Source organism: Carassius gibelio, chromosome A22 (genome assembly GCF_023724105.1).
Source record: "Carassius gibelio isolate Cgi1373 ecotype wild population from Czech Republic chromosome A22, carGib1.2-hapl.c, whole genome shotgun sequence".
Taxonomy (NCBI): Eukaryota; Metazoa; Chordata; class Actinopteri; order Cypriniformes; family Cyprinidae; genus Carassius; species Carassius gibelio.
This window is the reverse complement of record NC_068392.1, coordinates 15538443-15565447: the sequence shown is the minus strand read 5'-3', so window position 1 is coordinate 15565447 and position 27005 is coordinate 15538443. Positions and strand designations below refer to the sequence as shown.

Below are 27005 nucleotides of genomic sequence, written 5' to 3'. Positions count from 1 at the left end.
GAGCTTCACAAGGAGAGGACTGAAGTGGCAGTCAGTTAGCAGAGGGATTTCTAAGCTATCGGTAATTGGTTTTAATTAATGTGCTCTCAGGTTCTGTCATGTGAGGCAAAACAGAGTCCTCTTACTTTCCTAATGAACAGCATTCGCAGACAACAACAGGAATGGCCTCTCTAATTTTCATCCCTCGCTGCTGTAAATATAAGCCTCAAGTGCCATGGGATAATACTAATGTACAAAAGAGTCTCTCTGGAAATACTTTGCTTAATTCCACTGGAGTACCTTATAATCATGGCCGGAAGAAATCTGCAGACGCTTTTGGGGGATTTTTTATTGATTTTGGGGTAATTTGTGGAATGGATTTAAATGTGGCAGAATGTGTTATACAGACTACTTTACTTTTACTTTATTTTACTTCACCATTGATTCAGTCGAGTTCACTAAACCAATCAGTGACTCACTGAGCTGTGGCCCTTTCAGACACGACAACAAAATAATTAATTTTAATTAAATAACAGTAGTTATTTTAATATTACTTATTCCGTAAGCTTAACTATTAATAAATATATTTACATTAATTAATCAATAAAACTTAAAAAAATGGTTAGTTGAACCATCTCTTTCAGACACATCAACAAAATAATTAATAGATAATCTCTATATTAATTAATAATTATTAATTGTAATTATTATGTAAGCTTTATTATTAATTAATATGAATTGATTAATAAAACATAATAGAAAAACTTTGGAAAAAATAAGTCCCTTTCAGATATGTCAACAAAATAATAAATATTAAACTCAATATTATTTTGAATGTTAATTATTCCAAAAGCTTAATTATTAAATAATATATTAATGTCAACAAAACAACTGATACTATTATAAATGAATTAATAATTATATATTATTTTATGCTTAATCATAAATATCTAAAAAAAATCAAGCTTAATTAATATTTGAAATGAATTAAGAAATAATTCATAAATAATAAGTTGTTTGTTTTTGTTTTTGCTGTTCAATTTAATGATGCTAGTGGTGCAAAAAGGCTCATACAGAAATATATAAAAGTGGCAGATGATTTCCACTTGTGTATAAATACTACACACGTTTCGTACTGGGACTGGTCCTCAAACACGAACCCATCAAAGAACAAATACTCAAACAAATCCTCTCAGCGTAACAATAATGTGTTCCAACTATAGCATACTAAAAGAACAGACAAAAAGACAAAATAAGTATGTGATTTCAAAAAAACTGGCTCCACTGGCAGTGAGTGTTAGTACTTGAGGTAGCTCTGTGGGGAAACATGACAGTGGTGTGAGATCCAATGCCTGGATTGAGGTCCCTTGGACCACCGGGGAGGAAAACACATGATAAGTCTGTATCATCCACTGAGCCGGAGTTTGTTGACATTGTGAGTGAAGTCAGACATATAAGGATCGTCACACATGAATCAAGATAATTGTTATCAATGACAAAATTATGAGATAATTAAAGAGGAGCTTGAATGATGAAAGACATTTATATCTGCATGCATTAGAGAAAACAAAGTCATTTCACTCTTCCTCATGTTGATCTAAACGTGTACGACTTTCTTCTGTTAAACACAAAAAGAGATACTTTAAAGGAATAGTTCACCCAAAAATGAAATATTGATAAACATTTACTCACCCTCAGGCCATACAAAATATAGATGAGTTTGTTTGTTCATTAGTACGAGTTTGTAGAAATGTAGCATTAGATTATTTGCTCACTAATGGATGTTCTGCACAGTGAATGGGTGCCGTCATAATGAGAGTCCAAACAGCTGATAAAAACATCACAAGTAATCCACACAACTCCAATCCATCAGTTAATGTCTTGTGATGTGAAAAGATGCATGTTTTTTTAATGAAAAAACCCACCAAGGTGTTTTTAACTTCAAAATGTTGCTTCTTGCCAAAATTACAGTCCAGGATTTTTTTCCCCCATGCAGTTATAATGGATCAGACTTAAATATATATATATATATATATATATATATAACCCAAACATTTATACTGTATATACCGTATAAAGTGGGTAAAGTGATGAAAAAAAAGCTATATTTGTTTATTCGTCGAATAAAGCAGGTGTGTAAAATTTATGAAATAATCCAGCAAGAATAAAACATTTTACATTCGTAATCCAAGGAAAAGTCAAATATATTATTAATACATTTATTAAGTTTTATTTAACTTTAAATGTATTATTAAGTATTTATTATTAAGTTTTTTTATTCTTTATTATAATTTTTTGACAGTTGAAGTGACCTTTAATAACTATATAAAAATATATTTTTAAGTTTACTAGAAGAAATAGTTTACACTCCATGAAAGCGTGTTCGCACTGATATCGACTTCAAATGTGATGTGAGAATGATTTTACCAGGATTTTACATGTTTTATTTACACAGACTTGTTTTAGTAAATACTTCTTATCTGAAACGTAAGCCAAACATTTTGATTTCTCTCTGGTATTTGTGTTTTTGTTCAAAGCAGGTTGTTAACATACATACCCATTATTACACAACAGCCTTTGCTGTGAAGCCTTTGTTTTGTATCCAAATCAGGGACGAGCATGTTTTTGTGTTTTTGTCTTTACAATAAAACAAACAGGTATTAAGTCCAGCAGGTGTTGTCTTGCATTCTTTCTTCTCAGACTAAACAAAAAACAAAGCAGCATAATGGTTCTAGACATTAATGTTAACAAACTTCCTTTAACCACTGTTGTAAAACTCCCAATATAGACAAGAGATGAGTTTTATTAGAGAGAAGCAGTGGACACCCACTCTTCCCTGGGTGCCAGAAGTATTTTTCCAGTTCTCCATGGACATTTAAGGGAATCACAGGGATGAATCACAACATTAAGAGTGCAAGACTAAATACTTCATGCCTTTTATGGAAAATGAAGTGCTCATCCTTTGAAGAAATGATGCAACTTTAAGTTGAATACACTAAAACTATTTAAATATATGCAAATATATAACTTTATTTGTTTAATGTAAAGAGACTCAGTTATATTCTTAATGTAACTGGGTAGTCACTATTATTTTCAATGGGAACAGCACCTGGTTGCCAGAAATTCACCTTAAAACATAAATAAATGACAATGTTTCAGGTATTATGGGATGTCATATTGGTGCCTGGATTATATATATATATAATTTATTATAAATACAATTATATTATATATAATGCAATGCAATGTTAAATTTTCACCATATATGACTTTAACCAATTAACATGTTTTTACAATAGAATCTTTACAGTATTTTACTGTAAAAATTACTATTTTTGTACATATTAATTTAGTAATTCATCAGGAATGAAGCACAATTTTTATTATGTAGTTAAAACAACATAGTATCTATATAATAGTGTAATGTTATTTCAGTATTATTGAGTTACTATTATAGTTTTTACTAATAATAGTAATAATTTGAATCAGTTTTTATTTTTATAGTTTATAGTGCATTTTTATATTAGTTACCATTTCAGTTATTTTGACCTTAATAGTAGCTTGTTTATATGTATGTCTATATAGATTTCTTTAGTTTATGTTTCCATTTATGTTTTGTGTTTTTTTCAGTTTGGGTGCTATCATACAAACGCAATGCGGTTCAGGTGTTTTTGCTATTTTCAGCCAGACACAGTTCTCATTTTACCGTCCTGTGCCACATTGTTTAAATAGCAAATGCATTTGTGCCAATTTCTGCGCCCATGGGCGTGCTGATTCAGGCACATTGTTGGTGCGTTGCTAGCTGAAAATAAACTTCGCAATAGACCAACTCAAACTTGGTCTAAAGTCTGCCGCAATATTTTTTCTTTGTTATTTAAAGAGCGCGTTAGTAATATTCGCCTATAGGTAGGTGCATAACGCATGTACACTTTGCTTATTACACACACAGGGTCGCGCAGTGGCACACAAACATAAAAAAATTAAATTTGGCCATGTAAATAGTGAATCCGCCATGGCGCGAGTGCAACTGACTCTTAAAGGGAATGGAAGGTGAGACACTGATTGGTTTATTGCACGTTACGCCCAAAAAACGCCCATTACTCATTAAAAGAACAGGGACAACCTGTTAAGACCATGCACCCAGGCACGCCGACCATTTCCCCTTCATCAATCTAGCCAACATGGATTCGGACACATCCTGAGTGCCCCTGCGCCGTACGCTTTAGACCATGCACTTAGATCATTAAAATAGCACCCTATATGTCTTAAATGGGTCATATGATGCGATTTTAAGTTTTCCTTTCTCTTTGGAGTGTTACATGCTGTTTGTGAATCGATAAGATCCCTAATGTTGCAAAGACTAAAGTCTCAAACCCAAAGAGATATTTTTTTATAAAAGTTAAGTCTCGTCCACGTCCTCCAAAAATGCGTCGTTTAAACATTTATTCTCGCTGTAGTATTGTTGCCGCAGCCGCCATATCATGAAGACGCTGTGTGTTTAGTGTGAAAGCGAAGCTACGTTGAGACGACTAGAAATCAGTGGTTAACAGTTCAAACCAAATATTCAGATGTGTGCAATGCATTTTACGGAGAATGAGGACTTTTCCCTGGGAGAGTAGCCTAAATTGCCGGTGTCCTGACAAATAATGCTGACTCACAGTCTGTAAGTACGTTTCCATATTTAAAGAATTTGCCACTGACGATTCAAACGTGATTTGAGCAGTGTAGAGCCGCGCTTGTTGTTTCTCTGATCACAAATAAAGACATGTTTTTATGTCTACACACGGCACGATGCAATGCAAGCATAAAAAGACAGTATAAACCATTATAATGCGTTTTTCGATCTTAAATTACATAAATACATTGCGTTACACCAAATACACCAAACAATGTAATTTTTTTAGCACTGTCATGCTGTATGACCCGTTTAACATAAAATGTAAATCAATTAAAATCAGAAGTGCTAGCTTGGCAACTAGCTGAAATAAAATTTTATTTTTCTTGTATTTCCGTACTGTACTTTTGGCAAATGTAAAGTGTAAACAATATGAATACAAATACCTACGGTACAAATTTGAATGCAATCAGGCTTTTTTACATTGCTGTCGTAAAATCTTGAGAGGAAATCTCCTACATGGATACCAATAATGGGAAAATAGTCATCATCCTATGCCCAGCAGGTTCATGCGTTTTAAAGGCTGTTCTCCATCCCAAGGTCATGCAACTGTGAAGTACCTGCTGTTTAGTTGTCCTCACAATTGCTATCAGGAATGGCTCCTTGTAAAGAAGGAAATGAGGTGGAATTCTGCACATTGTGTTTCAGATTTTCTATTCCACTGTGTGCACCAATGGCACACTGATTATGAGTAATGGTTTTTCATTCAGGTCCTCTAGGGAACATAACAAAACCATCTAGACGGTTGTTTTCCCAGTTTTGAGGGATGTGCAACATGTATTGTTTGACTCCCTCTCAAAACTAAAATCTGTCCGGAGTGAACACCACAGCAGGATTCCTGAACTGGGACGATTCTTCCCATTCCCTCAGCCAAGCTGAAATATTTGTCTAACTGTATTTTCAAACATTTCAGTTTCACATCTCACATGCTGGATATTCCCCCGCTCTTAAGAATACACAGACGAGCAGCTGTTTGTTTTAATGTGGTGAGATGTAAAGGGCCTGACAGTAAATCACTTACAGTTGCACATGTTGATTTAAAACCTCCATCAGTAGGACGTAAATTGACAGATTACTAATCGTAGATTTTTTCCCATCTTTTCCCACTGCTTCACGATTCAAAGATGAGAATGGAGCATTTCCGACAGACATTAACAGAGTTCAGACTCTTTCTCAGGTGCTTTGTGGTGATTTTAGACGTCATTTTGGGTGCGGGAAAAGGAATCTGTTGCCTCTGATACAAAACCGAATTGCTCAGAATGGCCCCGAATAGACAATCCCAGATTAAGTGTGCTGAAATTGTTCCATGTTTATATGCAGTTTACGTCCAATGGGCATCCTGAAAGCTGATAGGAAACAGAAACATTCAGTGAGTAACTAGACAGACAATTTTCCTTGACACTACTTTCCAAGACATAGTTTTGATTTATGACTTATTATTCTTCCCTGTAGTATCAAGAAATGAAGAAAGAAAAAGAAAGATAAAGAATAATTTCAAATTAAATTGGTTGTAAATCAGTATGTTTTAATGTGTTTTTATAAAGCATTCAGATTTACTGTATGAAGGTACAAGTTTGAGATTCATTTCAATCAAATTTTCTCAAACTACACATTTTTTAAATAAAAAAACTCACAAATTTGACAAATCATTCTTAATCCTAATATTGACACTCATGTTTTGTTTTGTTTTATCATTTGTTTTTATTTCGCTTTGTTGTCTTGTTTTGTTTTGCTTTCTTGTTTTTTGCTTTGTTAATGTTTTATTATGCTTTATTGTTTTTCTGTTTTTCTTTTCTGTTTTCTTTTGCTCTACTTTCCTGTTTTGCTTTGTTTTGTTTTGCTTGTTTTCTAGTTTTATGTAGTTTAGTTTTGCTTTACCTTCTTGTTTTGTTTTGAACATTCAAACTCCATTTAAACATCTTTTTGAACTTTAGGTCTAACAACAATTTAATCCTTTGGCAGACGTTACACCTACAAAGAAATTTAAGACTACAGTATGAAATGTTCAGCATGCACATTTCAACAGCGATGACATGATATACTGAATTGTTGCTGTAATTAATAAAAAAAACAATAATATAGTAATATAGCAGAATAATAGATGTAGTATGTATATTGTTGACTAACTCTCACACATATAGGCTCTAATACACATCTGAGAAGGAAGGAACTTTAATTTATTATAACCTAAATTTTACTTATTGTTTCTTGCTGGTAAATATTTAAAAGAAACAAATGCATGAAGTATTGCTGGAATGTTGCAAACAATGACGCCTAGTAAATATAACACTCATTCATCAATGCTGTATTTCTGAAAATCCAGAACCCTGCACAAGATGTGGCAGATATTTTACCTTTTTAAATATTATTATAACTTCTGGCCTTTCAAGGCACCCCATCACATCACGCCTTAAGGCAGAAGTGTCCGAGAGCCCTGGATCCTGTCAGACTGAAAACAGCTGAAGTGGACAGAACGTCTGTCTCTCTTCATCCTGGTGCCAGACGCAGGTATTTTACGGGCGAGGAGTGCAGAGATGGGCTGGTATGTGAAGGAGAGGGGCTTTCTCTGGTTTGTTGATGACTGGTTTCAGTGCCGAACTGGACTCGAGGAGCACAATGTGATGTTCAAGATCACTGGGGTACTGCTGTGGGAGTTGTAGGGGTGGACGGTTGAAAGATCTCACGCACGAGGGGCAAAACATTGAACCATGTGTCACGGCCATGCTTGGTCATTTGGTGATGAAGCAAACCAGAGTTTCCAACACTGCCTAAAGGGTTCATCTGTTAAAGAGTGAGGGAGATATTCTCCACCTGAGTGCTCACATGAATCGCAATTGGCCTACTGCCACACTTACATTAAAATAATACGAGTACTAGAAGATTATTTAAAAAATGCATACATTTTCATCGTTGTCAAAGTATTAACTGAAAAAATCATAAGCAAAATGTTGGATTTTGATAAATAGGTGTTTATTAATTTATTTAATCATATATTTGTATTATTATTTTATGTTATAATTATTTATTATATATTATTTTTATTTAGCAATTTTATATTTTAGTATTAATTTATTTTATTTTACTTTTTGTAAACACGCACGCACACAGTATATATATAAAATCAAGTGTTTATTTAGGATACAGAAAATGCCATTAGGCTTAACATACAAAGTATTATATTCCATCATTTCCATTACACAAATAAATACAGTAAATCAACTGAGATGTAACTGAAATGTCATTTTCAAGATTTTTTTTTTTTTTTTTTTTTAATGTTCTTCAAAAATGTATCACGCATGCACAACTGTTTTCAACACTGATACTACTCAGAAATGTTTCTCGAACAGCAAATCCGCTTTTTTTTTTTTTTGGATTTCCTCCAGGTTTTGATAAGTTGAGAATGAGTTCATAAGCAATTAACAGCCTACATAAAAGTTTACATTCATATTACAATGATCTCAAAGAGCTTTATGAATGTCTTTCCACTTAACTTCTACATTAAACAAATAAAGCACGTCACAACAAAAGAACAAATGACTTTTAACAAAAGCACATGGAACGGTTTTGCCTTTGCAATGGCATTTGTAAGCAGGGTGGAGGTCCACATACTCATTCAACCTTGACACCTTCCTAACATGCTCAGATAACCTCCCAGCCCTCTAGCGCTCGACACATCCCTCGCCATCTGCTCCATATTATATTGCAGAGAAACTGTAATCCTTCCTGAAAACCTAAATGAGTTAAACAATGTCGTCCTCAAAATCGAGGCGGACGCTTTCATGTAAACTATCCTTTCTTAACTACAAAATCTGCTGGCATGGGTTGTGTTTATGCCCCTGAAGCTCCCTAGTGCAACGGCCTGAATCTACTTCAGCTCACTCACTGAATGATTCCCAACGAACATGAGACCTTTTGACTGCTGTTTCTTTAAATTGTGGATTTTGGCGTTATGAGACGACTAATGAATTGTGAACAGTTCAGTGTGTCTGCACTCAATGGCAGTGCTTTGCAAACAATAGGGCTGATTTTGAATGCGTTTGGTGGTAAAGCGTTGAGCGGGTGTCTTTGTGCGTGTTAAATGGGAGGTTTGGTTGCTTGTTTTTTCTGCTGGTTGAACCCAGTGTTGTTTGCTCACTGGGAAGCAGATCTTTTCACAGCTCGCTACGGATCTTAGTGTGCCAACCGACCCTTTTCATTCACATTGAGACTTTCAATGAATAAGTCATTTTCTGCATCTCTCTTTGTACAAGTTGAGTTTGGCTGCTCATTTCTGAATTCAGTTTGATTGTATACATTTAGATGTAACCAAATAGTTTTAACGGGCCAGTTAGGGCAGGATGGTACATGCGACGCCATTGGAGACCACTATATATATATGCAATATATATGAACATGGATCAGCCAATCAGAATTAAGAGCCTTTGTTTTATAATTTGAGTTGTGCCGTTTTGATTCTTGTGCCTTAACACAAGATTTGGTCTTTTGGCCATATATACAACCTGATCTCACGAGAAACATAACTGTTTTACAAATTTCCAATCCTGTATGATTTCATGCAATTTTATTTGCATACAAAATATGTGTTTATTTTTTAAATATCTCTATTTAACATGTGAGGTCCAGACAGAACAGTGTCCCAGCAGAAGATAGGAGCTCTTTGACAGTATATTCAATTGTCTAAAGCAGCATTAGTCAGCTTTTCCCGGTCAGGGTTGTAAATGAGGTCATTTTTTTCGAATGTGACCCTCAAGTTTTTCATCATTCTTTCCATTTTAGAGAAACGTGTCCAGGGAAGCAGGCTTTAAATCTGGAGTGAGCTGGCATTTCTCTCTTGTTGTTCATGTTGCGTGGGGTTTTTTTTCCGCCTGGAAGTGAGTTAATTATCAACTACTTCCGTTTCCCCAAAGCTTGATGTTTTTCCCAAAGTTAGTGTTTGTTCGTTGTCTTTCCTCAAAAGCCGATGACTAACTGTTGTCTGAAACAGGTCAAGCTACAGGCAGATTTCATCTGTTATTACCACATGTTCTTCCTCGTTAATATTCACAATACTTCACTATCTTTACAATTATGCGTTTGGAAGATGCTTTCATCCCGGGGTGTCCATGTGCGCCATTCATGCCTAAAACCTCCAAAGCAGTTTGACCAATGACATGCAGGTTTTGTTCATAATTGACCAACTTTGGGGCTGATTTGTTTTATTCTATATATCAGCCATTAAAAAGTAATGGAGACATGTTAACTGTCTAATATAATAACGTGGACCAGATGCTGATAGTCAAAAGTATGTCTGCAGCGTTACTGACTCTAGAAGCGGCACATAATAGACCACGACCCTCAAAAGAGTCATTAATTATGTCTGAAACCAAATCCCACTCGTTCTATAATAACCAAAGCCACAGAAGGGACCTTTTTAATACAGCATAACTCAAAAATGCTTTCCCAACTATATTCATATCTTCTAAATAGAGGCGTAAAGAATACCGAAAGTACTCAAGTAATAAATAATATGCCTATATCAGTATCTGCCAGACGATCCCCACCTTGCATAGCTCACTCATAGTTGTTGTTGTGCCAGGAATGATATGTTTTCTTTCGCTTTCTCTGGGAGATTAATAGGTTTGAGTCAACAAATTGAGCTAATAAGAGTCCCTGATCTCTCCTTGAGCACGTGTTCTCCAGCCAACACAGTAAATGCAGAAATCACATTCGCTGAATCAACCCAGAGGCCACTTAAAGGAATGGTTCACCTAATCGGTGATAATGTAGGCCTACTGATCCTCAGGCCACCCAAGATGTAGACGAGTTTGTGTCTTTATCATAACAGATTTGTAGAAATGTAGCATTTTATCACTTGCTCATCAATGGATCCTCTGCAGTGAATGGGTGCCGTCAGAACGAGAGTTCAAATAGCTGATAAAAACATCACAATAATCCACACCAATCCCGTCCATAAGTTAAAGTCTTGTGAAGTGAAAAATCTTCATGTTTGTAAGAAACAAATCAATCATTATGGTGTTTTTAACTTCCAACCATTGCTTACGCCTAAAAGTCCTCCATCCGTAATAATGTTTTCTCCGGTGATAAAGTCTCGTCAGAATCAGGAGCGAAATGTACACAGATCAAGAACCGTTTACAAGTGAAAACAGTCCAAAACAGCTCTAAACAAATATGTGGTGTGGATTGCTGTGATGTTTTTATCAGATGTTTGGACTCTCTTTCTGACGGCACCCATTCACTGCAGAGCACCCATCGCTGAGCAAGTGATTTAATGTCACATTTCTCCAAATCTGATGAAGAAACAAACTCATTTTTGGGTGAACTATATCTTGAAACCAGAATGAATTCCAGCCATCGGTTGTCTGATAAACACATCTGATTCTCATGTAGAAATGTTAATAAATTTGACGATAAATCAGCGAGCCGAAGGGAGCATTTGGTTTCCGTCACTCGAGGAACTTGAATAGAGTTATTATGTCTGAGTAACAGCGTAATGAGCTTAGATTTTGCGGTGATGAATGGAGCGATAGAGAAAGCCTATCTTCATTTTGCATATGTTTGAGCTCAAGCCCATTTTTTCATGTCGAAACCGTCCCCAGGGGTCCTCTCGCGAATCTAAGTGGTGCAACATACAATACTCTCATCATGGGAACGTGCTTCCCCTGAGCACCAACACAAAAACTGCTGCTGTTTCAATGAGTCCGCCAATTGTTGGACTTTCTATACCGCGTATCTACGAAAGTTGCTAACAGACAAATGAAATCCATTCTGCTGGACTGAACTCTTGCGTGTCTGTTGACAGTGTTTAGCGGTTAGCATGTACAGGAGAAAGCCTCTCGAGTGTTTCGCATGCAATCTGTTCATGTAGAGTGACCTCTTAAAGCAAAGAAAATAAAGATCAGGGGAACTGATTAGCCATGGGAACTTTTCTGGAAACAATGCTCCGGTTTCCTTCTCCGCGTGAAGCTAGTTCTCGGCACGCCGCTCACAAACTCTTGAAGGTTTCGGGTTTCTAGTTTTGAAGTAGCATCTGTTGTGGCTCCAGATTTGGGCGCTTGCTGAAACAGTTTTGACTTGAGGAGACTGTAAAGCCCATTGGGCAATGCTAGCGTTCTTCAGTCTGATGGATGTGGCATATTCTGTTTTCTATTCAGAAAAGATGATAAGAACGGGGTTAATGTCATTGTGCAAGAATGTCATCTGGAGCTTTCCCTTCCATAAGAGTCAAATCATCTGGTATCTTCATCTAACGTATTGCTGTTTAGAAGTCTCTTTGTCAAAGTCATTTAGTTTTTTTTTACTCAAATCTTGGATTGCAACTTGGAATCTTTATTATTATTTAACATTTATATTAATATTTTCATTTTTTTTATATAATATAACAATTGTATGAATGTTAAATGTTAACTTTAAATATATAAATAAATATATATCAATATTTTCCCATTATATATTGTGAAATTGTTAAATTGCTGTCAAATATTGATTAGTATCTATCTGATTACAGAAACAACTGCGATGTGCTTGAAAAATCATTACACAAATTAAAATTCTGATTAAAACATACAATTATTGTTCAACAAAATATAGTCCAAGTCTAGATTATTATAGATGAATGACTTGTAGAATAAAAAATACAATTATACAAACAATTATATATATATATATATATATATCTATATATATATATCTATATATATATATATATATATATATATATATATATATATATATATATATATATATATATATATATATATATATATATATATATATATGTATATAGATAGATAGATAGATAGATAGAGAGATAGATATATTGCATCAGATTTCAGAAACAAAATAAGTTGTGAGTGATGTTTCATGTTATTACTACATTATTACATTATATATACATAATTTCTAAATGCTCGCATCAGTTTGTTATTTTTCCAGTACTAAAAGGTGATGTCATTTAATATTGTAACAGAATATCGCACTGTTAAGTGTCTTAAATCATTATAAAAGTTAAATTATAATGTAATATTAGAACAGCAGCAACAACAATGTAATAAAAGACACAACTGCAAATTTTTGTTTATTTATAAAGGGATTAAAATTCTAATCTATTCTATAATATTATATATCAATTAGAATCAGGTTACAGAAACATACAGTATTTCTATAACGACGGATACTTATTTTCAATCGCCATGCTCTTATCTGTTTGTTGTTTCTCCAGCATTACGAAGGTGATGTGAGAGAGAAGACATCCTGTACGGTCAGACTGCAGGAAGCTGGAGATGAGGATTGTGGGATTGTGGAGGACTGGGCGATACAGTCCCCAGCTGGTGTTTCTGCTCCACTCGCTGCTGGCTCTTCTACAGCCCAGTAATGCTGGACACCAGAATATACCACGACTCCAGCTCTCGCATGCAGGTCAGAGCTCACTCTCTTACAGTACAGACTGATTTGACTTTCACTTTCAGAGAGACAGTGATGAAATAATGTCTGCAACACTAATAGTTACGCCCTCTGAGTCTCTATGCTGTTGTAATCTGAAAATGTTCAGCTCAGTCTTCCCTGTTTTTGCTTATTTGCGTTTAGCCGTGAGGACATCAGCAGGGTCGAGCTGTTTTGATAGACACAATGAAACAAGGGAAGAGTGCTGTTAACCTCTGCTTCCTGAAAACTTACTAAGTTAATTAGTATATTTTAATTTTTTTTTTTGTTTTTATGCAAGTTTAATTTAATAATACAACATAATATTGCACTGTATCCTAACTATCATTAAAATGTTATATAATAATGATGTAATATGAGAACAACAACAGCAATGTGATAAAAGATGCCACTGTAAATAATTGTTTATTGATGATTGATGATGATTAAAATATAAAATGATTCCTCAACATATTTTAGTCCATTATTAGGAATTTGTAGAAACTTAAAAGTAAAAAGTAAAAATAAAATATGAATAAAATGATAACATATTATACAAATTAATAAATAAAAAAATACCAATAATTAATAAGCTTGTTCTTTATATAATGCATAGAATAAATGAAGTATTTAGATATATTTTTTATATTCTTAAATATTTCTACACTTAAATACTACTTAAAATATTACAATTTAAGTTATTAAAAACATAAAACATGTTTTAAAATTCAAAATAATAACTGAAAATAATAACAAAAATAATAATATGTAGAAACGTATATATGTAGAAAAGGTAATAAAAAAGTTTAAAAATAAAATCGATTTTACTTATATTATGAAGTATTTAATGATGTATTATATAAGTTACATTACTTAAGTGATAAAAAATAAGCTAATTATTTATTATCCAAAAATAAAAATAAAAATGAATATCAGAAGTTTCTGAAATTAAAATATGCTGTATGATAATCAAACCTCTTTCCTGTCACTCCCCATTTTTAAGTAATCAAATAAAAATGTAATAATTATTAAATTAAATATAATACCATTAAATGTGATAATAATTAAAAAAATAATATAATAAATATAATTAATAGATTAATATAATTTAATACATTCATATTAAAAGATTTTACCCAACAAAACACAATTTACACTATGAGAACTGACCACTCCTCCATAACAACATTATCACTGATAAGGATGAAACCTCTGAGCCACATTAGAGATACTGCCAGTCACCCAGCGATACATCACCGGACTGCTCTGTGACTGTCTGTTCGGACCCCCACGCCACACAGTCACATCCCCTGAGCCGTCTGCCATTATCAGCACATCGCACGCCCCTGTTACTGACCCCTCACACCCTCCCAGGACCTGCGGGATGCGGCCGCTTCCTCTCAGGAAGGCTCTGTATACGGCGGCATCGGACAGAGCGCTGAACCTATAGTGTAAATGTGCTTCCCATTACATTCAGGGCTGTTAATAGAAAGTGTACATAATCTCAGGGGCGCCATGTGTTTGCAAGTGCAGGACGGCAGACATCCCAATGTTGGCATCGAGACGCAAAAGCCAGACGTTATTCATTAATGGAGAGAAGTCACATGGTTTGCTCGGAGGTATCTTGAAGTCTAATTTGAAAGCCAAGCTAAAGAAGACAGGAAATGAGAACAAGTAAACAAAGAAGACTTTTGAAACAGCTGAATGTGGCGGTTTTATTAAGCTTTTGAGGGACATGACGGTTCGGGTTTTGTTTGTGGGGGGAAACTTCAGTTGATCCAACTTACAATAAGCTAACAACCCTATAGTACTGTGTCGTAACTATAGAAAGAATCAAATGAGTGAATCCTTTTCTTGAACTGGTTGTAATATCTGCGCAACTATACTGACAACAAATGATGGAGTAGCTAATGCATCATCATAGTATGATAAAGCTGTTTTGTAAAGTCTAATAGCTAATTAGACTCAGTCTTATGAATCATTTGAATAGCAGACTAAAACCCATATTATGTGAGAAGTCCAGTGTGGAGTACAGTGTGACGCTAGCATTTTTTCATGCTACTGTGTTTATTTATTAAAAAGGTATCTTCTTACTGTAAAATCTGCAAAATACAGCTGATATTCATTTAAATTGTAGTTGATCTATGAAATAGATGCTACCATCCAGTGGTGGAAAGAGTACTCAAAATTTGGTTGCACTTTATTTTACAGTACTTGTACTAACATGTACTTATAATGTACTTACAGTGTATTTATCAAAGAAAGTTCTGGTAATACAGGGTAACTACATGGGTAGGGTTAGGTTAGGGGTAGGTTCAGGGTTAGTACCTAGTTATTACATAGTTATTGTAATTACTATAATAAGTACATAGAATGTACATGAGGAACAGGACTGTAAAATAAAGTGCTACTCAAAATTTTTTTCTTAAGTACAGGTACTGTTACAATGCTGAAATAATACTCAATTACAAGTAAATGTACTGGTGCCAAAACAGTACTTAAGTAAAAGTACAAATTACTCTTCTCGAAAACTACTCCGAGTACTAGTTTCAAGTTACTTTTTAGCCGGTGATATTTAATAATTTACCAAAGAATATAATTTAATATCAAAGATCCATGTAGATCATTTTTCTTTGAACAAAATCCACTTTTATCTTACAAAGAAATTCCCGAATTTGGTGGTCATGATACAGGAATTTCTAACTTCAATACCTTGGAGAAATCAATATTAAAGGGATACTCCATCCCATAATGAAAATTTTGTCATTATTCACTTACCCCCATGTCGTTCCAAACCTGTTAAAGTTTCGTTCATCTACGGAACACAATTTAAGATATTTTGGATACAAACCAGGAGGCTTGAGACTGTCTACAAATAAGTTTACAAATAATTACTACGTCTTATAGTCTGCGCACAAGCAATATCGGAGTGAGGGGACAGGCAGGCCTATTTGAGAGCTCACATGCAGTTTTCTGCGATTACATGGCTGTGTTCTCATGTTACAATAAAGTGCTCACTACAGTCGCACGGGAATGATTACAATTATGTGGAATACCTGCAATACCGTGCGCACATTCAGACTTTGTATCGACAGGCGGTTGCGTGTCAAACTCACTATCGGAGAGGAGAGACGCAGCTTGTATCTGTGTATATTTGGCAGATATTATGGAAATGGAACCATAAATAAATGCTGTTGTTGCTTATTCACCCTTATGTCGTTTCAACCAACTTCAACAGGCATCTGATACATGGTGTCCCCCAAGACTATATCTTAGGTCCTATGACATTTAGTATAGGAATAGTTGAACCAAAAATAAAAATTCTGACAGAATATCCTCATGTCTTATGTAGCTATAATATAGTAGTGCAGTAACTAATATGCTAATGTGTAAAGTGTAGTTTACTACCCCAGCACTGCTCCGCTCACACCTTTATTGGAAAGTAGCTATCAAACTTCAGCTAATGACTTGGTTCATTATTTCTTATTTGAGTCAACTTCCACACTTAAACTGCTTATTTAACCTCTATTAATTAAGTTCTGCTGGCAGACTCACAGAAAATTTATTTTCCAGTGTCCTCTGACGTTCCCACTGGTGTTTACCAGTAAAATTCCCGCACATTTTGAGGATTTTCTGTCTGACAGATGGGTGGATTGAACCCAAAAGAAACATTCTTGGCATTTTAGACTGGCTAAATGTCTCAATTTCTGCATGACAGGAAGGAGTTTTTGCATCGCACCCACTGGTTTCATTTTGGCAGCTACACCACATATTGTGTGTACTGGGAAGATTTGAGAAGAATATCTCTGATATTAATGATTAAGATTGAAGATTCACCAACATGAAAAAGCACACAAAAGTCCTTTGAGACTGTTGAGTTATTTAAATGAACAGTTATATAGAACAAGACCTTTTGACTTGTTCACAGTGGCACACTCAAAGAAAACCACTAAATTATTTGAGTTATTTTTCCAATAGTCCTCAGAGGCCAAGTCTTTGCAGGACAGTAAAACATTTTTATTACAGTCTATGTCATTGCAAAAATACAGTCCTTTGGCACCAGGAATGTGACCTGTGGGATATAGTTCCTGATGGCTGACACAATGGTGCGTCACGGTGATGGCCCCTGACTGTGTAACCCCTTTGTATCCATGGCAACAAGGTGCAGGAGATAAGCAGAGTGGATGACTCAGGGTCCAGGGCTCTGGCATGGGCTAATGAAGCCATCAGGGCGTTAACACTGAACAAAGCTGGAGCCAAGAATGCTGCTAATTAGAGGAAGGAAAGATGCAAACAATCTGAATCACCTACTTGGGGCTGATGGGGTGCCAGAGTTTCTTAAAATAGAGAGCATATTAGCAGTTGAGTTGGGATTAATAGTGCAAAAATCTCTGGGAAAAAAGGAAACTTATATTTATATATATGTTTAAGATTTGAAATACACTATAAGTGCAAATTCAAAACAATTCACATTATTTTTATTTTTTTTATTTTTTTTACAAGGAAAACTGCATTTTGTAACATGCTAAGTATGTCCAGTCGGACTGGGTGCCTGAAATGCTCTGACCAAGCTGTCACATCTGCGTTCGCTTACTTAAAAAATGTATATTGTTTCTGGGCTAACTTGAAACTGATTCCTATATGAGCACAAACCTTGAAGTCAGTTACTTTGATCTTCCCTCTTTCTTACCTTCAAAAATATATTCATTCTACTCTTAGAGCATCATTTGATTTCAGTTGTGTCTCCTGTTGAAATGTCCTGACCTCATGCTCTAAACATGCACTCCATGGCCCCTTAGGGAGATGACGTCATCCCAGAGTGTAATGAAGAAAACAACTCTGGGGCTGAAAGGTGCCGCAGCGGAGGCCTCTCATCAGTGCAGTACGTCTGTAGAGGCACACTTTCCCCCTTGAGAGAGACATTTAGTCCACACTCCTAGATAGGCAGTGAACCCAAAAACACGTAGGTCACAACCACAAAAACTTCCAGTGGGATGCACTGTTCATCAGAAGACCATTATTCTTACTTTGTTTGCTTCAGGCAACTTCAACATGTTGAACGGGAAGTCAATGTTTCTTGTTTCTTTCTGTATGGACAACAAATTTCCTGTTATTAGAAAACAAAGAAAAGTTATTTTGTTATTTATTCACCCTTATGTTGTTTCAGGCATCTGATAAACGGTGTACCCCACGGCTATATGTTAGGTCCTATTCCAGTATTAAATATACTGGAATAGAACTAGCTCACCCAAAAATAAAACTTCTGACTTAATTTCCTCATCTTATGTCATTCTAAACCTGTATGCTCTTATTATATTTGTGGAACACAAAATGAGAAATATTTAAACTCTATACAGCTATGTTCCACATAAAGAAAAATACTTTAAATGAACAACTAACAAACTTTTGGTTTGTTTCTCACCCAAATTTATTTTATGAATTCAGCAGACTCAATAATTATTGGTCTTTAAAAGATCTTGAGGTTTTTATTAGGGATGTCCAGATCCTATCACATGATCGGAAATCGGGCCCGATCGAGTGGTTTCAGACTCGATCAGAATCGGACGTTACCTCCGATCGATACGATCACGACAATAAACTCTTTCTTTATGGGCAGTTATTGGTTTAGAACATTGGCCTGGTCTTTTTTTAATCATAAACAATATACTGTAGTGTTTAGTCAAAAATTAATTGCATCAGTCAGATGTGATGTTTTTTAAAGCCCTTTAGAATTTCCTAATAAACAGGATAGAAAAATCAATTGCAGATAGTTACAGACTAAAACGAAATCTGGCCAAATTTACACCTTGTTAAAGTCCTAAAACAGTAATTTGTGCAACAAGGGTTCATAAATCCATTCGCACAAAAGCATCCATTATTTGCCATTAGAAAGAAAACCAAAAGTTGATAGATAACCCCTTTGGTTTTCCCATTAACACTATTACTCTGCTTCTGCTAATGTTGGCGACCCAGAACACAACTTACAACTGGGGCTTATGGGTAATTTGAATGACTAGCTGCCACTGACCCAAAGGAAAAATAAGTAAATTGAAATGGGGTCCATCTATGTCTTCCATCACCGCAAAAAGCCCTCCTGGACAGTTTGAAAAAGACAAATGAGAGAAGACAGCTAATGAATGTGGGAGATAAATGAGGAGGTATGTTGATGTTAACACCTCTCCCACCCTCAAAGCGAGTCTCCTCTGGCATCAGTTTCAGGAATCACATCAAATGCAGCTGTATTTTTTTCCATGACTTATGAGCTTTTTAGTTTTAAATTTAATTTAAGTCTATTTTTACTTCAAGTTAATTTAAAAGTACAAACATGCATTTGAAATTATAAGCTATACTTAAATGTCATTTCTCTTCAAAATTACTGACTATAGTGAATACTAGAGCAAGGCCGCCAATTTTCTCCCGACCTGTTTATACAGAAAGAATAATAATGGCAAGAAGAACATTCACACCTTGAACGTTCCTTGTGATCATCCTGAACAAACTGTAATGTAAGAGGGTGCCCTGTAGGTCAGCCACCTGATACAAAGACAAAGCAAACATGGCCATCATTCTCACAGTGTATTTGTAATTTCCCACTGACTTACAAAGACAATATTTTGCACATTTCAAGTCTCATTTGAGGACTGTACTAAGGCATTTTGAATGGGTTTTCTATGTTTGTGTGGTAATTTTTGCGTTCATAACTGTCTCTTAACAGTCAGAATTGACAGTAGAGGTTTTTTGTTTCGCCAATTGTGTTTTATTGTAAGTAATTTTGACAAATCCAAACCAGATTTATTGTTGTTCAGACACTTTTTTCAATATTATGCTGCGATTACCACAAGACAGACAAACTGATTGCCCTAAAGATTTCAGAAAACAATGAAAATCTAATATCTAGTGATTCTAATGGTATTAAAGTGGAATTAGTTGTTTGTAACAAGGGTTTAAAGTCTTGTCCTGTTGTATTGATTTTCCATCAGTAATTCAGTTTTTAGTCAAAGCGTGATCTTTACCTTGGAAACCGATTCTTAATTCTTATTTTAATAGAGTTGTTGACTGCAGTTTTACAAACGGGTCACTTTAAGTTCATGACATTTTCTTGACCGTCTTGATTATCAATCAGATTGTTTTCTTTTTCCTCTTAGTCGGACATTGGAAGAAGTCTTATCTGTAAATATATTGCTAAGCAAGTTCTACATCTCTTTTGATCACTGTTGCATTGTTTTAACTTATACTCTCCACAAAAGTATCAGGACATCCCTGAAATCAATTTCTGCGCACACTTTAGTCACTACAAATCAAATCTCATTGCACTTAGTGTACAAACAAATCTTCTTAATGAAAAACTTTTAGAATTGTAGCTAACTCCAGCATTTTTTGATAAAATTGCAAAGACTACGATCTGCACGATATGGTCGGTGTGTGAAATACTGATTTGTGGAGTAAGAGGAATGTCTGGTCCAAACCATAGTGAAGCCAGCCTCCTCTCAACCTCAGATTCCAGATGTTATGTGTAAGACATTCAGAATGAGTTACAGGTCAATGACAGTTCAGTTTCTGAAGCACTGTTTTGAAAACTACTGCTTTCCTAGACAATTGCCTTCTAAGGGGCCATTCTCATGCGCTCTGGCATCCCAAAACAGCAAAAAAGAATGCAACAAAATTGAAAAGAATGCAGGAATCTAGAGATGTGTTTAAAACATTCTAACTGCTGTGGCACTAGAAGTTAAAGCCTTCCTAACTGAAATGTAATTTAGAAATGATTGATTTGAAACCGTTCAGTGCTGCAGTTGAATCTGAATTGCTTTAAAAACCAAAAGAGAGACTTAACATTGTTGCCTACATTCTAAAATAGTTACCTTAAAATGCTTCCTAGCTAGGGAGCTCACTAGGTTTAGTAACATTAAAGTGCCTAAGTGATATTTTCTACACCCAAAGTTCTTTAAGTTGTGAAATCATTATTCCCTGACCATGCTTTATTTAGTTTATCTGGACAAGTCTTGTGTCTGAGTCGTTACAGACGTGCCAACAGCAATCAAAACACTTGCCAAAACTGAAAGCCAAAATGGCAACAGGAATAAATAAGCAGCTATATTCTCCTCACCACTTAGGATATGCAAGGGCTCAGAGAGGAAACAGAGTCAAATTTATTAGCTTGCATACGTCACTCTGACTTTAGGGGACTACCTGAAAAATTTGGCACTGATAACCGTACAGTAGGCCAGTGAAGTAAGCCTGCGTGTTTCTGCGACAGATTGATGTTGCTTTGCGTAGTCATGCATCTCTTACTTTAGCAGATGGAAAAGATGTACATGTCCGGGTCTGTGTTGTTTTTAATTCTGCCCAGTGCTTATTCAAGTGGTCGGACGCAGATGCAATGGCAGAGAGAGGTTCTCTTGATTTCTACCTTACAGCTGAGACTCCTGTGCTCCGATCCTTGAGATTCCAGTGATTTTCCCACCACTCAAGCTTTACACCCAATTAAAAGCCCCCAGCATTGGAGGAAATTCGAGATGCAGAGAGAAACGGACTCCCTGCTGCTTGAGGATGACAGAACCTGTCAGGGACTTTAAAAGTCTTCAATAGAGTCCCTCCAGCTAATTAACCATCTAATATAACGAGAACAGAGTTTCAAATGTTCCTACTGGTGGAGAAACTAAATAGACTGAGTAATAGCATTAATGCACACAATCACCACTATGCCAATTGTAAATAAAGAGACAGTTCACCTAAGAATGACAATTCTGGGTTGCACTTTATTTTACAGTACGTGTACTAACATGTATTTATAGTGTACTTACAGTGTATTTATCAAAGAAAGTTGTGGTAATACTACATGGGCTAGGGTTAGGTTTAGAGGTAGGTTCAGGGTTAGTACCTAGTTATTACATAGTTATTGTAATTACTATAATAGTATGTACATGAGGAACAGGACCTTAAAATAAAGTGCTACCCAATTCTGCTATTATTTATTTACAGGTTATTCACATGTACTTCCAAGAAACAAGCAAGTGATTTCATTTATGAATTGCTCTCATTCAATCGCTTCAAAAACGTTGATTTTTTCAGAAACTAAACACTGCTCTGGGTTTCTTTGGAGGCATTTTCGTTTGTGATATTGAGCGAAACCAGACAATATCATGCCTAGAATTTAAAACAATATCAACTTCTTGCTTATTGAACTATTATATAAAATCAATATCACATTTGCAACATCACATTAAGTCATCATCCTGCATCATGTTTATCAGCCACTGCGTGCAATGTAAGATTTTCAAGATAGAATATTTAAACTTCCAGCGTTTCTGTGTTCTATTAGAGCCAAACTTCCTAATATCTCAGAACTGGCTGTTTTGAGAAGTTTCCACCTTTCTTTGCTCATTTCCATTGACCTCTGACCTTCTGCAAAAGGCAAGAGACTCTTACAGGTGTTCGGCAGAGTCCCAATGAATGTCTCTGTTTGATGTGCCCATGGATCACAACCAAATGTTTGCAATTGACTTGCGTCAGACACAAGACAGAGCGCCTGAGTTTTATGATCTCTAAAGGCTGAACTCGCCAGCACCTCATTCCTGCATACGAGAAGCAAAACAACTCTGGACTTTACTATCAGGATTTTGCTTTTATTCAATATTGGATTTGGACAGATACTTTATTAAAGAGCTCAGAGCCGAACAGAGTTCTGGGTGGCATAATTCCAATGGGAAGCATAATCCACAAAGTTGAGTACAAAAAGAGAAATGGTAATCAAGGCATATCACCTCTGACCTCTTAAATCTGTAAGGTTTCGGCAACTTGGCTTTTTTAACACGTAGCCGAGACTGAACAAAAGACACGCTGCCTGGTGCATCAATGCCACACGGATGATGTACTGAAAATAACAGTGTCTGACAGTCTACTAGTTGGTGGCCATTACTTTTTTTTTTTTAAGCACCACATAACTAAATCATATTACATGTCAGCTGATGTTTAGTATTTCTCACATCAGAGGTTTTGACATTCTTGACTTTATCCAATTTTAAAGTCAGAATTATTTAATAAATAAATTCTGGAACCCAAGAAATTACACTATGACATTTTGTACAGCATGGCATGACAACAATTTAATTTTCTCAGCTTTTTTTAAAGAATTGTATTGTTAACTGCATTAATAATGCTCAATCATTTAACCCTATAACCCAATTAATAAAAAAAAAGAAATTCACATAAGTAACCTATATATATTTTGTTTTGTTTGTTTGATTTTTTCTTACATAATGGGTTATTTAAGTTATCATTAACTACAAAACAATATTTTGTCCTAACCTAGCTATCCTCTGCAAAGCAGCATTGTAAAAAAAAAAAAAAAAAAAAAATTAAAAAAGCAAAAATATATTGGATGGAAAACTTAAAAACGTTAATGAAAATGAAAGCAAATGAAAACTCAAATAAATGCCAGATTACAAATGTAATACTAAAAATAACAAAATTACTCAAATCTAAACTAAAATTAATATGGAAACTGAAAATTAAAAGCTAATTTAAAATATTAGCTTGATTTAGGCTATATTTGCAACCCTGTTATCCATTCAGATGTTGCTTTTTTATTAATTGTAATAACTTTTTATGTATGTATCTATTATTTATTGCCCAAGAGAAAGTAACAAAAAATAAGGTTTTAAAAATATATTTAGACATGTCCTGAATATTAGTAACAGGGTTGAAAAATGTAAATATATATTTCATAAAATAAATAATCAATAAAATATACTATTTAAATTTGTATGTGTATGACTCTGGACCCCAAAAAAACACTCATAAGGGTCAATTTTATTTATTTTTCCATTGATGTTTGATTAGTTAAGAATATTTGACCAAGATACAACTATTTGAAAATTTGGGATCTGAGCGTGCAAAAAAAAAATCTAAATATTGAGAAAATCGCCTTTAAAATTGTCCAAATTAAGTTTTTAGCAATTGCATATTACTAATCAAAAATTAAGGTTAAATATATTTACAGTAGGAAATGTACAAAATGTCTTCATGGAACATGATCTTTATTTAATGTCCTAATGATTTTTGGCATAAAAGAAAAATCAATCGTTTTGACCCATACAATATATTTTTGGCAATTGCTACAAATATACCTTAGTAACTAAATACTGGTTTTGTGGTCCAGGATCACATATATACCATTTTATATAAATATTAACAGTTTTGTATCCTGCTGTGGATGAACGGCTTTCTGAAGGTTAAGCTCCTGATGTTCACAGACCTTTTGTTGAAGAAGAAATTGAAAATGAAAAAGCTGACTTTACTCTCTATTCTGTCCCATCTTACCGCTAGCCGATCCCAAGATGTCCAAACATGACGTTCTGAATAATAAAATAAGTATCCGAAATTGTTGACAGCAAGCTAAACACATTAATGGATCAAATAAACAATATTATGTTCAATTCATCAGCGTCTACTTGTGTGGTTGCTGTAATACGCCTGGAAACAGACAATGTTTCTTGAATCTTTCCAAATATCTTGAAAATAAACCACTCAGCAACCCACTTAACACTTGACATTAAGTTTTAATCAAGTTTTTTTACATTGCATTGTCATTCGCAATGGGTGACTTCAAATATGATGAATGGATGATTGAAGAGCGCTTGATTCCAGCTGTATCATGTCGACCAGATGTGCAGGCGTCAGTCTCGATAAGCGTTGAAGATCTCGCCATACCCCCAGAGTCTTACAACCCTAATCATTTCATCAATCACTATGAAGCCATTTAGCATGCTAGATTGGTTGCTAAGACGCAGAGCATGAGTATTTTTCAGTCCTATTAATTTATGACTTATTAACTGTCAAAACCATCATATTACGAGCAAACGTCATTGGTGCCAGGTCAGTGCTTAGATGTTTTATGGTTGGGACACATTAATGGAAACCATTTCCTCTCGGATTCTGGCTAGACTTCAATGTGAAATACAGTTCATAAGACATGATATAACCTGTACATTGGCCCAGCATCTTAAAAGCCTGGGAAAGTCTGTCCATCATGCTGATAGAAGGACTCCACGGACCGGGTGGAGTCACAACCAGATGCGTCTCACTGTGATATAAGGAAAAGGAGGCTTTTGTGGCTATGCTTGAGAATGTGTGTGTTTAGGAAGTGGGTGGGAAAAGGGGATTTTTCTTCATTTATCAGAAACACAGATTAAGAGACTGTGTGCCAGTTGTTCCTGATCCAACGCATGACACATGATCAACACATGCTAGACTGTCTACGGCCATGATCTCATCAGAAGGTTGTTTCATTTGTCGACAGTACAATAAAGATGTGTAGTGTGATCGTGTGATGCAAACGCTGTTTTCACGAACAAAACTCAGCGAACAAAACTCAGACCATCACTGGAGAGGAACAGATGAGCTGTTATGGATTTAAAGGGTTTATAAAAAAAACTGTCTGTAAACTACTTACGAACTCAAATGAGAATAATAAGGATTGAAGTTGTAATTCAGTGTCAAATGGAGAAAAAAATATATATACATAAATAAATATATTACCACTTACTTAATAGAAAAAAAAAATCAAAATAAAAGCAAATACAAATTACACATGAATAATCTGTAGATTAAATGAAAATAGAGGATTAAATAAAATACAAAAATTCTATAAAAAGAATCACGTCATGTTTACTATTAAATAAAGTAAAATCATTTTAAAATAAAAAGTACTTAAGAATGACTAACTAAATAAATATTAAGAATAATTTCTAACAATTAAAAAAAAATAAGACGAACAAATCAATGGAGCAATTACTAAAATAAATAGGTAAATAAATAATTAAATAAAAACATAACCCTGTCTAAATACATTTTAAAATATTTTTTTTAATCTTATTAAATGATCGAAAGAAAAATATTAAATAATATTTTTATTATTCCTGTTATATTTTCTTTTTACAAATAAATAAATATAAAATAAGAATAAATCTAAATAAAATTAAAGAACTAATTAAAGACCAAATTCTTAATTGATAAATGTGTAAATGAATGAATGAATGAATGAATAAACCTGAATTATTGTTTTTATAATATTAAGTACATGTAAAGTGTAACAAGGACACCTACAAATAAAAAGTGTTACCGAAATATCTAATGCTGCACATTTCAAAAAGTAATACTAACTGGGAAGTGTAAACTTGTTTAATACTGAAATGGATAAACATGGCATGAACAAAAAAATAAAATTAAGTAAAAAGTATGGATCACCTGTGTTTGAACTCTCAGTGTGATATGGTGCCAAATTCTCCGAAGCTGACGAAGCCGCTGCTTTCCGGAAACATCGTAACGCGGCGCTGGAAGCTGCAGTGGAAGGATTCCAGCAGGTGCTGTGACTTGTAGGTTGGCCTCTGTGCTAAATGACTTTCATGATGGATCGCATCAACATGCCCCAATTATGAGATTTATTTTAGTTGTCGGTGAGAAATCACCTTCTGTCATCTAAGAATCCCTTTAATGGTGAGTCAGGCAATGTGCAGCTTTAATGAAGGATGAAAACTTAAAAAGAAAGCTGAAGAGATGTGAAATATAATCCAGGAAGACATTTGGCTTCCATTAATCACAGATCCTAATTACATTTGATTATACGGGTTATTCAGTAGTTAACTCTATGCGTTTTAGTATATCACATTCCTGGATATTTTTCTTTTTTAACTGGCAGTGTTTCAAGATGGGTTTTTTATTCCCCCACAAAAACTGGCATTATTTAAAAAAAAAAGAAAAACTAAAGTTAAAGCCTCATTAGCAAGTACTGGAATTTCCTCACATGGGTTTAGAATATAAATGTTCGTCACAACACGGCCTTGTCATGCTAATTAACACACACAAACTGAGCTGCCTATGAAAACATTTTGTAGAGGTATACTGTTACAACACTAATTTAATATAACAAAACTAA

At 34.7% G+C, this 27005-nt stretch overlaps 1 protein-coding gene across 1 annotated transcript in view; it reads left to right on the top strand.

Annotated features, from left to right (window-relative positions):
• Positions 1 to 27005, top strand: part of LOC127942612 (semaphorin-3D) — a 48141-nt gene that overhangs the window by 6891 nt on the left and 14245 nt on the right. The window contains exon 2 of the mRNA XM_052538436.1: positions 12873 to 13069. Within this exon, the coding sequence (XP_052394396.1) occupies positions 12934 to 13069 (136 nt within the window). The 5' untranslated portion in view covers positions 12873 to 12933. The remainder of the gene's footprint in view (positions 1 to 12872; positions 13070 to 27005) is intronic.